The following is a 16,223-nucleotide window of genomic DNA, read 5'->3' as shown; positions in this document are numbered from 1 at the left end:
TCTGAGGTGGGGACATTCCCCCAGGATGATACCACCGACTGGGCTGCTGGGAGGGCCGACTCTAGGCGGCAGCTTTAAAGATCTGATGTGACCTGTCCACCAAGTACAGAGGGGGCTTGCAGGGCCCAGCGGACATCTCTCCAGAAGAGCAGGCCCCTGAGCTGTTGAGCGAGTTGAGCCGTTCCTGGTGGAGACACCACGAAAACCCTCGCAGAGAGAAGAGACAGAGCTGCTCGGTGACCACTTGGAATGACTCCCGTGTCCAGTCCTGCATGCATGGAGCTTACGCTGGTCTATGACACATTGGACTGAATAGTCAAAGCTACTGTTTTTCCAGCAGCAGCCATGTACGGATGTGAGAGTTGAACCGTGAAGAACGCTTAGCGTCGAAGAACTGATGCTTTCAAATTGTGGTGCTGGAGAAGACTCTTGAGAGTCCCCTGGCCAATCCTAAAGGAAATCAGTCCTGAATATTCATTGGAAGGACTGATGCTGAAGCTGAAGCTCCAATACTTTGGCCACTTGATGCAAAGAACTGACTCATTGGAACAGACCCTGCTGCTGGGAAAGATTGAAGGCAGGAGGAGAAGGGGACGACAGAGGATGAGATGGTTGGATGGCATCACCGACTCAGTGGACATGATTTTGAGCAAGTTCCAGGAGTTGGTGATGACAGGCAGGCCTGGCTGCTGCAGTCCACGGGGTCGCAAAGAATCAGACGTGACTGAACAACTGAACAGCAGCAGCAACAATGTGACACGTTACTCCCGACCACGGAAGAAAAACGCTCAACGAGCTGAAGAATGAACTCTTCTTAGAGACATCAGAGAAGTGAGGCCACAGGCAAACCGCCACCCCAGGTTGGAGGGACAGACGGAAGAAGGTGCTGATCACAGCGCAGTAGAGCAGAGGCCAGAGAACAGGAAAGGCAGCGGCCCAGGGCCGGGCCGGCAGGCCGCACGCTCCTGGGGGCCTGTCCTGGGGGCCCCGACACGACCAGGAGTTTTACCACCGAAGCTCTGCCGGCTTTTCACAGTAAAGACCCTGAGCTTCCTTCGTTCCCAGGAGAACAGGAATTGTGTTCTTCCTGTTCTCTGCAAGGCCTGCCAGCTGAGCAGGTTCTGGGGGCTTCTGCGGAGCTAGCCCTTGGGCTAAGAGCCTTGCTTTCCCGACTTCCAAGTCTGTTCTTACAAAACACTCTGCATTTCTTGAGGTCGCAGGAGCGACTCTCTCGGGGTCCCCGCAACAGCCCTCAGCCCATTTCACAGCAGAGGAAACTGAGGTCCAGAGGCCAAATAACTTATCTGGGGGCACAGAGCTGGCTAATAGTGGGGCTGGCTCGTCCTTCCCCTGGCACCGTCATGCTTCTTTGTCTTAATTTTTTTAATATCTATTTTTATAATAAAGATATTATAAAAATTAAGAAATTAAAAGTTAAATAAAAATTAATTTTAATTAAATTTTAAATTAAGAAATTAAAAAAAATTTTTTTTAAGTTTATTTATCTGTTTTTTGGGGGGGCTTCCCTTGTGGCTCAGCTGGTAAAAAATCCACCTGCAATGCAGGAGACCTGGGTTTGATCCCTGGGTTGGGAAGATCCCCTGGAGGAGGGAATGGCTACGCACTCCAGTATTCTGGTGTGGAGAATTCCATGGGCTGTTTAGTCCACCCGGTCACATGGAGTCGGACAGGACTGCGAGACTTTCGCTTTCACTCTATTTCATTTGGCTGCACCAAGGCTTCGTTACAGCAGCATGTGGGGTCTTTACTTGCGGCACGTGGGATCTAGTTCCCTGACCAGGAACGGAGCCGGGGCCCCTGCGTTGGGAGCTCGGAGTCGTAGCCACTGCACCGACAGCGAAGTCCCAGGCCACGTTGTCTCAACATAGCAAATCCTCCAGGCTCCAGTGAGCTTCCAGAAAACACAGCCCCACTACGTCTCACGAGGGGCCCTAAGCCGAAAGCACCCCGCCGGGTCACCCCTAAATCCCTGCCCCACGGACACGGTGAGATGGTACACATTGACGGTTTTAGCCGCTACGTTTTGGAGCCGTTCGATATTACACAGCAGTGGATGAGTTTTTTTTCCCCGAGTGCCAACACCCATGTGCTCTGTCGAGAGTAGTTTTCACCCCAGCTTTGTTTGGACAGCTTTCCTCCAGGGTTGAAGTCGGACCTATCTTTTCCTGAATTGGTGCTCCAGAAACGTGGATGGACAGGTGCTAAACTACAGGGTGGCCAGAGGAGGCTGTAAAAGAAAATCAAGCCAGGCTGCTGTAAGTGAGCTGAGGACACAGAGGCCCTGTCTCTGGTTTGGGGGCCTCAAGTGGGTGAGGAAGTGTTTCGTGGAGGATTGTCCTGGCTGCCTCTGTCCTTTGTCGTGATACAAAGCTGCAGTCCCTCTCTCGGCGGTGGTCAGAGGCCCATCACCGTGGGATGTTCACCACCACCCCAGGGACTCGGTGAACAGACAGGAAGCAGCACGGGGGATGCGGGGAGGGTCCGAGAAGGAAGTGGCACTGAGCAGACAGGAAGAGGAAGGGGCGCGGAGAGCACAGAGCGTGGTCTGGCTTCCCCGGCCATTCGGCAGATGCTGCAGCGAGCCCCAGGCCCCAGAGGCTGTGAGTGTGGACCGGACGCTATCAGACTCCGAGGCGCCTAAGCCCCACTCGCCTGCCTGGAGACTCAGCCAGGACTGAGGGGGACCCTGTCTTCTGATGGGGCCTCCCTGCCGCTGCCTTGCCCTCAGCCCCCCCGGAACAGCAGTCCTTGAGTCCCTTTAGCAAGAGGGTGAGCCCACCGGTGCTCCCCGGGGTGGGGGTGGGGGTGGGGTCTCATTGTCCGGCTGCTCTGTGTGCGCAGCGTTGCTGTGATTGCCTGACTCCGGAGGAGGACGGCAGGAGAGGGCAGAGGCAGTCCAGCGACAGCCCCACCCCCAGAGCAGCAAGGTCCAGGACTTACTTTGTGCGTCTGCACGGATCACACAGAAGCCGTTAGCCACGTGGGTCTCCAGAGCCAGCACGTAAATGTGGCTCAGGCCGCCTGTCACAGCGAAGGGCTTCATTCCATTTCATCTTCATTAGGGGATAAGTGTAGATGGCCAGATGTGAGTGGTGGCTTCTAAATTGGACAGCATTGCCCTTAACAGACCCTTGTTTTGGGTCTATAATGATACCGTCTCTTTAGATGTGTGTGTGTGTGTGTGTGTGTATTTTAAAATATTTTTTTATTTGGCTGCATCAGGCCTTAGTTGAGAGTTACTCAGGATCTTACCTTGGAACGTGAGGACTCTGTAGTTGTGGTGAGCAGGTTTAGCTGCTCCATAGCATATGGGATCTTCGTTCCCTGGCTAGGGATTGAACCCATGCCCCCTGCATTGCAAGGCAAGATTTTTTTACCACTAGACTAGCTCAGCTGGTGAAGAATCTGCCTGCAATGCAGGAGGCCCCTGTTCCATTCTCGGGTCAGGAAGATCCCCAGAGAAGGGACAGGCTACCCACTCCAGTCTTGTGGCTCAGCTGGTAAAGAATCCACCTGCAGTGCGAGAGACCTGGGTTGGATCCCTGGGTTGGGAAGATCCCCCGGAGAAGGGAAAGGCCCCACTCCAGTATTCTGGCCTGGAGAAGTCCATGGACTGTATGGTCCATGGGGTTGCAAAGAGTCAGACACAACTGAGCGACTGTCACTCCCTAGAGCACCAGGGTGGTCCCTGGATACATATTTTTTCACTGTTTGTTTATTTGGCTATGCCGGCTCTTGGTTGCCGCACGCAAGACCTTCGCTGCGTCACTCAGAATCTTCCGCTGCGGCGTTCCAGCTCTCTAGTTGCAGCCCGCTGACTTAGTTGCTCTGTGGCTTGTGGCATCTTCATTCCCTGACCAAGGATCAAACTCGAGTCCCCCGCAGTGTAAAGCAGATTCTTAACCACTGGACCACCAGGGAAGTCCTGATATCTCCATTTTTTAATTAAGGTAGATGTACCTGTAGAGTAAGATTCACTCTCTATTTTCGTGCACCGTTGTGCTTTTGACAAGCACGTGGAGTCACATAATCGCCACCACAATCAGCACCACTCCCCTCGCCGAGATTCCCACATGTCGTTTTGTGGTCAGCCTCTCCCCAGACCTCCAGCCCCTGGAACCACTCATCTGTTTCTGTCTCCACAGTTTTGCTTTTGTTCCCAGAACGTCCTCCAGTGAAAGCATACGCTCTGCACTCGGGGTCCTCCGAGGTGTCCTGTTATGCAAACCCTGCTCCTTTCCTAGTACTGCATCCACTGTGTTCCATCATATGTTCATTACCCCTTCCCCAGGTGGGGTGCATTGGGGTTGTTGGGTTGTTGAAGTTTGGGGTGTCAGGAATAAAGCCACTGTAGACCATCATGAACAATTTTTGTGCCCACCCAAGTTTTCACTTCACTTGGATAAATACCTAGTCATGGGATTGCAGGCCATTTGGTAAATCAGTCGAACTAGATAAGAAAGTGCCAGACTTTTCCACAGTGGCAGTACTATCTTGAATTCTCCAAGCCCTGTGGAAGAATGCTAGAAGTTCTCATCCATTTTAATATTTAATAGGTGAACTTAAAACGGATGAGATTAAAACCAGTGTGGTTTTTTAACCAGTGTGGTTTTAATCTGCTCCCTAACAATGAATGGTGCTGAGCATCCTCTCCTGGGCTTGTCACACTTGTATCTTTAGTGAAAGATCTGTTCACATGTTTTTAGATTTACTTTTTATTGATTATCTTTGGCTGCACTGAGTCTTCAGTGTTGCGTGCAGGCTCTCTCTAGTTGCAGAAGCGGGGGCTACTCTCTAGGTGCAGTTCACGGGCTTCTCACTGCGGAGGCTTCTCCTGTGGCTCACAGGCTCACAGCATGTGGAATCTTCCCAGAGCAGGGACTGAACTCATGTCCCCCTGGGTTGACAGGAGGATTCTTAACCATTGGACCAGCAGGGAAGTCCATGGTTTTCATTTTAATGGGTTGTTTCTGCGGACACTCAGTCGCCTCTTTTTAACTGGGCCTTCACCGTCACCCCCAAAACAGTGTATGTTTCTTGTCGATGGTTTAGTGTCTTGGTGTTAATTCTGTCCTGTTTTGTTCCTGTGACCAGGCTCAGGGCCTTGCGCCCATGGCTTGCACTGAGAGCCTGGGTGTCGCAGGCTCAGTGGCTGTCCAGGTTCTCCCTTGCAAGCCTTTTCTTTTTCCTTTTTCAAGTGAAGGCGTCATGAAGCAACTTTCGCAGGCCCCGTAGACCCAGAGGGAGTGTGAGAAGAGTTCACTTTCTCCAATTCTGGATTTTTAATGCCTTTTTATTGCCCCTGTTCTGGCCCCTCTCTATGTCAAAGCTGTCAGTGTATCTGAAGGCTCCCCATTTAAGGAGAAAAGAACTGCAAGGTTAAACGGGAGTCTGGGACTGCAAGGTCATCGTGAGTCAGCCCTGTACGCTCCTGCCATTATCACAGACAGGTTGCTGCTCTTCAGGAAAAGAACTGTCTATGACTGTCCGTCTGCACGGAAGTCTTCACATTTAACGTTATTGGGCCTGAGGGGCCCTCGTGTATCACAGACTTGTCCTTAAAGAGTGGGAAGTCGCCCCAGATGAGCCAGAGGAAAGAACTTGGGAGGTTGTATATAGAACTTTTTATTAAAAAGAAAAGTGGTAAAATACATAAAATTTACCATCTTAACTATTTTTAAAAATATTTTATTTGGCTGTGCCAGGCCTTAATTGTGGTAAGAAGGGTCTTTGTGGCGGCCCGTGAGATCGAGTTCCCTGACCAGAGGTCAGACCCAGCGCCACCGCGCCCCCCCCAACCCCGAATTAGCCACTGGGCCACCAGGGAAGTCCCCTAACAATCTTAGGTGTAAAGTTCGGTAGAGTCCATTCACAGCGTTGTGCAGCCATCACCTCCAGAGCTTTTTCATCTTGAAGAACTGAAGCTCTGTCCCCACTGAACACTAACTCCCCATTCACTCCCTGTCCCCCGGCGACGTGCCCGCCCGTCCCCCGTCTGTCTCTGTGAACTTGACTCTGCCAGGGACCTCGGGCAGCGCTTGTCTCTCTGTGACTGTGCGATTTCCCTTGGTGTCTTTGTCCCCAGGGTACATCCGTTGTCATGGGTGTCAGAACTTCCTTTTGTTTTTAAGGCTGAAAAATGTCCCATTGGACAGGTCGGCGGGCCTCTGGCTTCTCACGGCACTCCGAATAACGCTGCTGTGAACGTGAGAGCACAAATCCCGTCTCAGGACCCTGCTTTCAGTGCTTGTGGGCACAGATCTGAAGTGGACCTGCTGAGTCAGACGAGCGTGTGTTTTCTGCCCCACTGTCTCCCAGAGGGGCCGCGATGTTTTCCATTCCCACCGCCAGCATGCCTGGAAGCGTCTCTGTCTGAGATAAACGCCACTCGACGCCCTCAGTGTCTCTCCACCTCCCAGATGCAGCCTCTCGCCTGGCCTCCTGGTTTCCTAACCGGCCTCCCAGTCACGCTGGCCCCTCTGCAACTCAGGCTTCGCACGACAGCCAGTGATCCTATTTCGAATTTGTGGTCCGCGTGTTGCCCTTCTGCTCACCACCCTTCAGTGGTTCCCACTGCTCTGGGATCAGACCCAAGTTACATGACTGCTGATCTGGGCTCTTCCCTTTCCCAGCTACCTGTCAGTCCCTAGAAAGCACCTTGCCCCCTTTCCTTAGCTCACGCTGTCCCTTGGCTGGAATGCCATCCCCAGCTCTCACCCCACCCCCCCAACAGCCTTGGATTTCAGCACATCGTGGCTCAGAGAAGGGTCCCAGATCCCACGACCTTGTCCTGGTTCCACGGACAAGTACCATCTCTTGTTGCAGCTTCTTGTAAAAGCGTCTTACTTGCCCTGAACCGCAAGCACTGATTCTGTTTGTTCTGTGTTTTCAATCACATGATGGTTGGGTTAAAACCTCCTGCAGCCCCAGACTAGACAGTGGCTAAGCAGACAAGCGTCCTATCCTGGGGAGGGGGGAGGGCAGGGGGCTGGGCCCATCTCCCTACATATGTCACCTTGCAACAAGGCCTCACACTTGAGACTGCTGTAATTTTGTATTTGTTAGAATGTTACTTGATTTCTTCCTGCATTTCCCACTACACTGTAAGCTCTACTAGGAAGGGTCTGTTTTCTCCCCACCTCAATAATTATTAAATGATGACAGCGCGCAAACACTGGAGGGCCCTGACTGATTCAGGAACGGGCATGAAGCACTTCTGAAGGATGCCTGAAGTAGCCGGATCTGCCTTTTCACTGAAGACCCCCCTGCAGGCATCTGTCTCCCTGCCCCACCCCCGCCCCGCATTAGACTGTAACGGATGTAAGGACCTAGGCGCCTGGCCTGCGTCCTGGGTCACTCGTGTAGCTACTTGTTGAGTGAATGGATGACTCCGAATTGGAACACAGGGCATCAGGGGTCGCCAGCACCTTCAAGCAAACTCCAGTTACAGCGCGAGACCCCTCAGTCTTGGTGCTTAAGTAGGATCGCACTTTGGGGTGTCGGGTGGAGCCTCTAGAGCCCAGGAGGCTGCTGACGTCAGTGGTCCCTTTCTGCAGCGAGTGACCCAGGATCGAAACTTTCCAGTGCGGCTTCTTCGGGGGGGGGGGGGGGGGAGTGAGGGCGGGGGTTCCCCTCCCGCGTCCCGGGGCCGGAGGAGGCGGCTTCCCACGGCCGGGCGCGGCGGCGGCGGCAGCGGCGGCCAGGGTCCACCCCCGGGCGGGCGCGGCGGGCTAGGCGCGGCGAGCGGACACGTCCCCCTGGCGGCCCCGCGCGCGCCGCGCCCGGCGGCTCCGCTCCGAGCGCTCCGGGCCGGGATCCCGCGGCCGCCGCGCCCGGAGCCCCGCCCCACGCGCCGCGCCGCCGCCGGAGGCCGCCCGGAGCTGCGCGAACATGGCCGAGGTCGGCGAGGACGGCGGGGCCCGCGCCCTGCTGGCGCTGCGCTCGGCGCCCTGCAGCCCGGTGCTGTGCGCCGCCGCCTTCCCGCCCGCCGCGCCCGCCGCCGCTCCGTCGCCGCCGCCGCCGCCCGCCCAGCCCCCGCCACCCCCACCGCCGCCGCCGGGCGCGATCGCCGGGGGCGCGGGGGGCGCGGCGGGCGAGGCCCTGGTGGCCGCGGCCGCCGCCTCGGTGCGCCGGAGCCCCGGGCCCGCGCTAGCGCGCCTGGAGGGCCGCGAGTTCGAGTTCCTCATGCGGCAGCCCAGCGTCACCATCGGCCGCAACTCGTCGCAGGGCTCGGTGGACCTGAGCATGGGCCTGTCCAGCTTCATCTCGCGGCGCCACCTGCAGCTCAGCTTCCAGGAGCCGCACTTCTACCTGCGCTGCCTCGGCAAGAACGGCGTCTTCGTGGACGGGGCCTTCCAGCGGCGCGGCGCGCCAGCCCTGCAGCTGCCCAAGCAGTGAGTGCCGCGGCCTCCGCCCCGAGGACGGCCCTCCGACCCCTGACGGTCGCCCTTGCCCCTGGGCTTGGGGTCGCCGCCCCCCGCGCCCCATCCCTGCCCGCGTTGGACAGGAGTCACCTCCTGACCCCAGCCTACCTTGGGCCGGGGGCAGCCCCCACCCCCCATCCCGGGCCGGGCCTCAGGGTCGCCCTTGCCCCTCTTCCCAGCAGAGCGTGGGGTCTCCCCGTCTCCTCCCGATCTGGACACGGGGTCACTCTTGACCCCTGCCCTGACGGCGCCCAGGGCGTCGAGGGTCGCCCTTGCCCTCCCCCACAACCTGGACACCAGGGACCCTCTATCCCCGCCCCTTGTCTGGATTGCGGTGGCTCTCAAATGGACTGGCTGGAAGGGTTGCGCCAGGCAGTCTGCGGGGTCCCCAGGGTGGAGGGGGGGGGACCCGGGAAGGTCAGGCCCCTTCAGGGGACAAGAGGTGAGTGGGCTGGGGTGGGGACAGGAAGTGTCCTCTCCTCTGTGTATCTGAGGATGCGGGCCAGGGGTCCCCATGACTCGGGCATCCAGGGCACAGTCGGGGTTCCTGGGCAGGAGGGTACGTCCCAGCGAGGAGGCAGGGAGAGGGGGACCCGCCACGCTTGGGGGACAGGCGGCCGATGCCCCGTGGGACTTCAGCAACACCCTCGTGTTCCCTGGCCCTTCCGGTTCCCAGCCTGCCTACCGCCCTACCCCGGAGGTCCTTGCTTTCTCCCGTCTGCGGTCAGGTCGCTGTGCAGGTAGTCATGCCGCGCTGGGCACTTTCTTTTTCTCTGTAGCAGTTGCTTCCCACTCCTCACCAGTGTTCTGCTTCTGCAGTGGACCTGTGTTCCAGAGTTGTCTCTGACTAATTACTCTCGCTTTTATAAGCACTCTGGGTCCACAGGATTTTTTGGTGGGGTGAGTCCCAGGGCCCAAAGCCTGTTTCTGTAACCTTCTCCCCTTTCTAAGATCTCAGCGCGTTTGGTTGTTAAGTATTGTACTGAGTAATTTTTCAGCATCAGCAAGGACTTACTGGTGTTTAGGGCCTGGGGAGTGTGGGGGGTGGAAGGTGAAGGCGTAGACAAACTTTGTTTTCCAAACATGAAAGCTGTGTGTTTCTGTAAAGCCAGGACTTGATGAATAACAGAATTGTCTTATCCAGTGGTTGCTGTCTCTCTGTTGTGTCTTTTCCACAACCTACACACTCCCCATCCAGGCCATTAGATGCGTGCTGGGGCCAGCCCCTCGCCTGGTGAGAAAGTGACAGGCAAGCAGTGCCTTTCCCCTCCCTGCCCTGTAGCCCTCGGAGGCCCAGTCTGCTAGGGCTTCTTTGTATAAATTCAGGTTCTGGAAGGGCGTCCGCCCAGCAGTCTTGTTTTCAGAGCTCCCTGCCCAGCTGCTGAGTGGGTGCAGCCCTGGCGAGGCGAGGCTCACCGAATCGTGAATGCACCAGTATTTTCTCTAAGTCAAGGGGAAGAAATTTCAGCCGGAGGAGTCCTCGGTTCACGCGCTGAATAGGCGAGTCCCCGGCCCATTGTTTGTGAAACGTGACTGGTGATCACGCTGCCTCCCTGGCCCTTGGAGCCAGCAGCCCGCACGGCTACCCCTCTCCGTCCGGGACCCTGCCCACAGCGCTCGTCGGGCTGTGTTCAGATTCACGCGCCAGGGCGATGGAGAATCCACACAGCACGACGGGCATGCTGGTGGAGAGACCCCTCGTGGACATCCGAGTCGGCCTTCCTGGGAGAGGGCAGTTGTTTCTCAGACCGTCCAGGCCTGTGGACAGACGTGTTGGAGCCTGCCTGGTTGGATGTTGTTTTTATTTGAGGAAGCTCAGCCTAGGTGGTCATGTCCATGGGACAGAGGGGCTGTTGAGAGCTGCTCTTTCGAGTTGGGGCAGGGGCTTCGGCTCAGCACGTGGAGAAGCGATCAGGCAGGGTTACTGAGCCCAGAGGAAGGAAGTTGGCTGTGCGCACTGGGTGTCACCTCGGGATGGGAAGTTTGCTGCTGACTGTCAAAGAATGGCAGCAGCGAAGTCCGTTTCCTCTCAGGCCTCAGTGGCCGGTGTCGCCACGAGCGCACGAAGCTGTGGTGTTTCTCCGTCGTACTTTGAGAGAGTGCTTACCCTAGTGGGCGCTGCATTGCCCGCTTATGGTGGGCGCTGCCCGAGACCTGGGGCTCTTTGTGCGGGTCGTCCTGCTGGGCGCTCCCGTGTGCCACCCTGCACACACACGCACCCCCTCCCGCACACACACGTGCCCCCACACACACACACAAGCACCCCTGCACACCACCACCCCCGCCCCGCACACACACGCACCCCTGCACACCACCACCCCTGCCCCACACACACACGCACCCCTGCGCACACACATGCACCCCCCCGCACACACACACACACCCGCCCCCCCACACACACGCACCCTTGCACACCACCACCCCCGCCCCGCACACACACGCACCCCTGCGCACACATGCCCCCCCTTGCACACACACGTGCCCCCGCACACACACACACACCCCCCTCCTGCACACACATGCACCCCCACACACACACACGCACCCCCCCCACACACACACCCTTGCACACCACCACCCCCCGCCCCGCACACACATGCACCCCTGCAGACACATACCCCACACACACACACACACGCACCCCGGCACACACATGCCCCCCCACACACACACGCACCCGGGCATACACACGCGCCCCCCCCACACACACACATGCATCCCTGCACACCACCACCCCCCCCCCCCGCCCCGCACACACATGCCACCCCACACAGCTCCCCGGGCCGTCCCTTCTGTCCCTCCCCCGACTCAGGGACGCACGAGGTGGCGAGGAAACCCAGAATATACCCACCTTTGTGACTACGAGTAGGTTTTTCCAAAACTAAAATGAAACACTTTTGAAATTACTGGCAGGAAAAGAAAACTGCTTGTGACAGCCCTGGGGGCCGACCCTGCTGGGTGACCGTGAGAACTGGGGGGGCGATGCTGTCAGTCCCGCTGCGGCCCCTCCCCTGCAGATCTCCGGGGCCCCCCGGGTCCCCAGGCCTGGGCGCGGCGCCCGTCAGCTTCACGTGGAGACAGGCCCGCCAGCACTCGGTGTGTAAAAAGCGCGGTGTTTACAGGCTTGTTTGTCGATGAGGAATCAGTGACCGAGCCTGCAGCTCCCCCCGGTGCGGGGGGAAGAGCGTCCCGAGGCTCTGGGTTTCTGAGGCTGGTGGTCGCCGGGCCTCTCCTGGGCCCTGCGGGCGGGCGTGGTTCCTGTGTGTGGCTGGAGGTCGTCAGGCCAGCAGATCTGCAGTTTGCATCAGATGGAACCTGTGAACTAAAGGAGGGGGACCCCGCACGGCCTCGGGCTTGCTCTCTCGTCTCCCCTTTCCAACCGTCTTTCCCAAAAGCGTCATAAAATAAGCATGTGAACATGTGGACGTGAGTTTTTACAGTAAAAGCAAGACTTTGCTTGTGGTGGCTTCCGCAGGCGGTGACACTAATGGGATTCTTTTTACTTTTCTGCGCGTCCCAAGTTTTCTGTGATGAGCATAGGTCTTTTTTTCCTTCTTTTGAAGACTTTTCATTGCAGAAAGTTTCAAGCGTAATGACAGTGGTTCCCGGTGCCGTCGCCCAGCTCCCACGGCTGCCACGCTATGGCCAAGCTTGTTTTATCTGCATCCCCCCGCCCCCCACGCGTCGCAACTGTCCGAGCACTCCGTCTGTAAATATTTCAACAAAAGATAAAGATTCCTTTTTCAAAAAACCTAACCACAGTGTCGTTATCACACGTAAAAAATTAATAACAATCTCTTACTATAATCAAATTTCCAATGAGTGTTTGGATTTCCCTTCCCTTCTCTTTCTTTTCTCACAGTGAGTTCCTTCGAATCAGGAACCAAATCAGGTCCAGACGCTGTGATTGGCTGGCGTGTCTCTCACATCTCTTTCAAACTGCAGGCTCGTCTCATCCCCCCTCCCCTCTCTCCCTTTTTTTGTCCCTGATGAAGAAACAGGGTCATTGGTCCCGTACACTTTCCCACGGTCTCTCTTCCCAGATTGCATTCCCGTGGTGTCTACTGCGTCCTCTCCCTTGGCGTTCTGTAAATCAGTTTTCGGACCTGGAGCTTTGGTCAGACTCGGGTCCAATGCCTTTTTTTTTTTTGGCCAAGCCTGCCCCGCGGGCAGAGGCCGGGCAGGCACGTGCCTGTCCCCGTGGCGGGCTTCTGATGGGCGCTGCCCGCGCCCCTCGGCCCGTTGTCCCCAGTCCTCCCATCGTTGATGGTGGCCGCCGGCACGTGTCCCGGGCCATGCTGACGCAGTCTGCCCTCCGAAAGGCGTGTCGTGAACGGAGATGTTACGGATCATGGCCTCTGCAGGCATCCCGTGATAAAAATTAATTGTAACCACCAAAGCATTTAACTACATAAATAATTGTTCAGGCGCTATGAAAACATACAGGCTTCCCTGCTGGCGCCTGTGGTAAGGAGCCTACCTGCCAACGCAGGAGACACAAGAGACGCAGGTTCGGTCCCAGGGTTGGAAAGGTCCCCTGGAGAAGGAAACGGCAACCCGCTCCAGTACCCTCGCCTGGAAAATCCCATGAAGAGAGGGGCCTGGCAGGCTGCCGTCCATGGGGTCACAAAGAGTCGGACACAACTGAGCTTGCGCACTGTGGACCCATACAGGACATGCTTGTTGCTGTTCCAGCTGGTCACTGGAAGAATATTGAATTTGTTACTAACCATCTTAGGGTAGTCACCAGGTTGAAATATATTGAAATTAATGGGAAAATGCCCAAGACTTGGTGAGGACTGCAGGTGTGGGTGGAAGGCCTCAGGGCCCAGCATCCCCAGGGAGAGCAGCTGGCTCCTGTCCTCCCTACCCTCCTCCCTGTCCCCCACCCCCACCCTCAGCCCGCCGAGTGCCGCGGGGGCCCCCCAGACGCGGTCTCTCCATCCTGGGCGGCAGGTCGGGAGCAGGCCTGCATGCAGAGCTGGGGGCGCCTTTGGGGCAGGGAGGGCGTCAGGTCCCAGGGGTGAAGAGGTGAGACTTCGTGGTGCTGGCTGTGTTTCCGTGTGGAGAGGAGAGCGGTGGGCAGGGAGCAGGGCCACGTGCGGCCGTGTGTGGAGCCAGGGGCCCATAGAGCCCCGTGGACACGGTCATCAGGCCTGACCCCTGAGGACTGGGTGCGGGGGGCCGGGGGGCCGGAGAGAAAGAGATGCAGCCGAAAGGCCTCCTAAAGGAGGCGTGCTCTCATCTGGTGATGGAGCCGGCCAGGCGGCGTGTGTCTAGAAGCTCCGGGCACGGTGCCCACGTGGAATGAAACTCAGGGGAGGTTGGAGGGGCGTGCCGTGGAAGAAACGGAGCTTTGGAGTCCAGCTAGTCGGATCTGGATGGTGTAGTTGAAATACGAAATGTGGCATTTTCTCTAAGTAGGAGCTTTGTTGTGTGTTTCTTACTGTGTGCTCAGTCACATCAGTCATGTCCGACTCTTTGTGACCCCATGGACCGTGCCCTCCCGGCTCCTCTGTCCATCGGATTCTCCAGGCAGGAATACTGGAGCAGGTTGCCGTGCCTTCCTCCAGGGCGTCTTCCCGACCCAGGGATCAAGCCCACATCTCCTGCATCTTCTGCTTTGCAGGTGGACTCCGTACCTGTTGAGCCGTCGGTTGGCAATTATTGTGTTATCACATATGCCAGTTCAAAGAATGTGTCTTGTTAAAAACTTACTTTAAAAACATTTGTAGGCGTGTATTAATAGCAAAGTGAGAGTTCGTGCATTGAGTCTATGTTCCAGTATTGAATTCACATTGGCTGTTTTGGACTCTTCTCCTGTGTAAAAAAGTTTCTATAGTTCTTAAAAAAATCAATCTATGGTAAGGATGGTTTTTATTATGCAGTATGTGTTGAATTTATAATAAACTTATGAAAGTCTTCATCGTTGATGAAGGAATGGAATTGGTAGGTGCTAAAAGAGCATTGAGAAGAGTTTTAGTGGCGTTCATAGTACTTTTGAAAAAGACACGGCTCTGTTCACAATTACGTGCTGGCGTGAAAGGAAAGCATTTGATGTGTAGATACGGTAATTTACCCTGTGCTGTTTCTGCATCTTGCGAATGTCAGGGGATAAACTTGCTAAGTTAATGACAACTCGAATTACAGCAGTGCCTCATTTCCATAATTACCCTGCATTTAAAGCATTTCATATTAAAATGAGAGGGTTATATAAAATGCATTTACTTTGATTTCCTGGAAAATAGGCCCTCGCATTTGTGACTTGTTATGAGATTTTCTAGTTCATTCTCGTGGCTTCTGTGGCTTCTCACGAGTTTCTAGTTTTCTGGTAAAAAATGTTGCTGGTAGATCTAAAAAGAAAGAGAAATGTAGCCTGCCTGTGTGCACGCGTTTCACGGCCCCGGAGAGGGAGGCTCTGCACCATGGCCCGGTGCACCTGGCCTCGCGCTGGCTCAGTGGCCGCCGGCCCGCGGCTGCACCCTGGGGCCTGGCGGGCTCTGCCTGGGTGCGGGGCGAGCCCGTGGGGGGCTCGCTTTGCTTAGCCCTGAGGGCTCCGCGTCCGTTCCTGAGGCTCCTCTCCCCTAAGAGCCAGCTCAGGTGTGGGTATTTGTTGGCGGTGACTCCGTTAGAAAGGAGTTAGGAAGGAACTCTCGTCCTTAGTCACTGGGGACGTGTTTAACTGTTTGTTTACCGGGGAGCCCAGAGAGCTCTTGTTTATATGGGGTGTGTCTGTTACAGTTGCCACATTGGAAATTGCCCTGAGAAAAGAAGGTTTATGTATTTATTAATCTATTTAAAAATAGCAATAAGAGGCCTATTTCAAAAATAACTTTCTATGAGAAAATAGCTCCGTCTCCCCAAACAAAAGAAACTGGGATGGGTGTTCATTTCTTGGTAAGCGTCCTTTAAGTCTGCCCTGATTGATGCAAGACCTGACTCTCCCCGGCCGGCCTCTGCTTACCGTGTTGTGATACGTTGCTTCAGCTAAGTTTCCTGGGAAAGGGAGGAGAGTTTTCTAGTCTTTGGGCAAGTTGTGGGAGTTCTCCCATGCCTCTCCAGGCTGGACAGCAGTGGTTTCTTGAAAGTTGACTGCAGGATGCCATCTGCAACCTCATCCCTGGACTTTAAAACCGAACATTAAAACCCGTTGCCCTCTCTTGTGTTTTGAAAAAATCTTTACCCATGGGTGATTTTGTAGCCTCATGCTTTGGTCATTGAGGAAAATACCAATTGAATTATGCAGATGTAATGTCAACATATCTTATTATACAAATGTTTTATTTTTGTTCTATCGTTAGTTACTTTTGATCCACTCGAACCCAATAACTCACGTCTTTGAAAATAGAAATCTTTGAAAGGATCAGTCTTCCTGATGTAGTTTAATTTTGCTCTAAAAGTTGAGTGAGAGCACATTTTGTAGAAGTAAGTCAGTGTTGTTGCCAGCCTTTCTGAGCATCCTGCGGCATGATTGGCTTAAATTCTAGTGTTTTCGTACGTGCAGTCAGTTCTGGATTAGCTCAGGTGGAGCTGTCCAGCCCACCAGTGACTTCTGCTCCTTCCCTGCCCCTGGAGGGGTGCCGTGGGGTCCCTGGGGGCTCCCCTCCCTTTCCCTCCAGCTGCGGCTGTGGACCCACCAGGAAATGGGAGAGCGAGGCCAGCGGTCATGGAGTGACTCAGCCCTCTAGGACGTCAGGGACAACATGGGATTTTATGGCATTATTCCTTGTTTGGGATTTTTCGTGAACCCTTTCTAAGCACAATTATAAAACAAGACTG

At 55.6% G+C, this 16,223-nt stretch overlaps 1 protein-coding gene across 2 annotated transcripts in view; it reads left to right on the top strand.

The window, feature by feature from the left end:
* The first annotated feature begins 7,897 nt into the window (after positions 1-7,897).
* FOXK1 (forkhead box K1) overlaps positions 7,898-16,223 on the top strand; it is a 58,604-nt gene continuing 50,278 nt past the window's right edge. For both annotated transcript variants that reach the window (XM_024985249.2, XM_059881628.1), the window contains exon 1: positions 7,898-8,414. In XM_024985249.2, the coding sequence (XP_024841017.1) occupies positions 7,912-8,414 (503 nt within the window). In that variant the 5' untranslated portion in view covers positions 7,898-7,911. The remainder of the gene's footprint in view (positions 8,415-16,223) is intronic.

This window comes from Bos taurus, chromosome 25 (assembly GCF_002263795.3).
Source record: "Bos taurus isolate L1 Dominette 01449 registration number 42190680 breed Hereford chromosome 25, ARS-UCD2.0, whole genome shotgun sequence".
NCBI classification, from domain to species: Eukaryota; Metazoa; Chordata; class Mammalia; order Artiodactyla; family Bovidae; genus Bos; species Bos taurus.
Note: the sequence above shows the minus strand (reverse complement) of the source record. Positions and strands in the feature narration are given on the sequence as shown.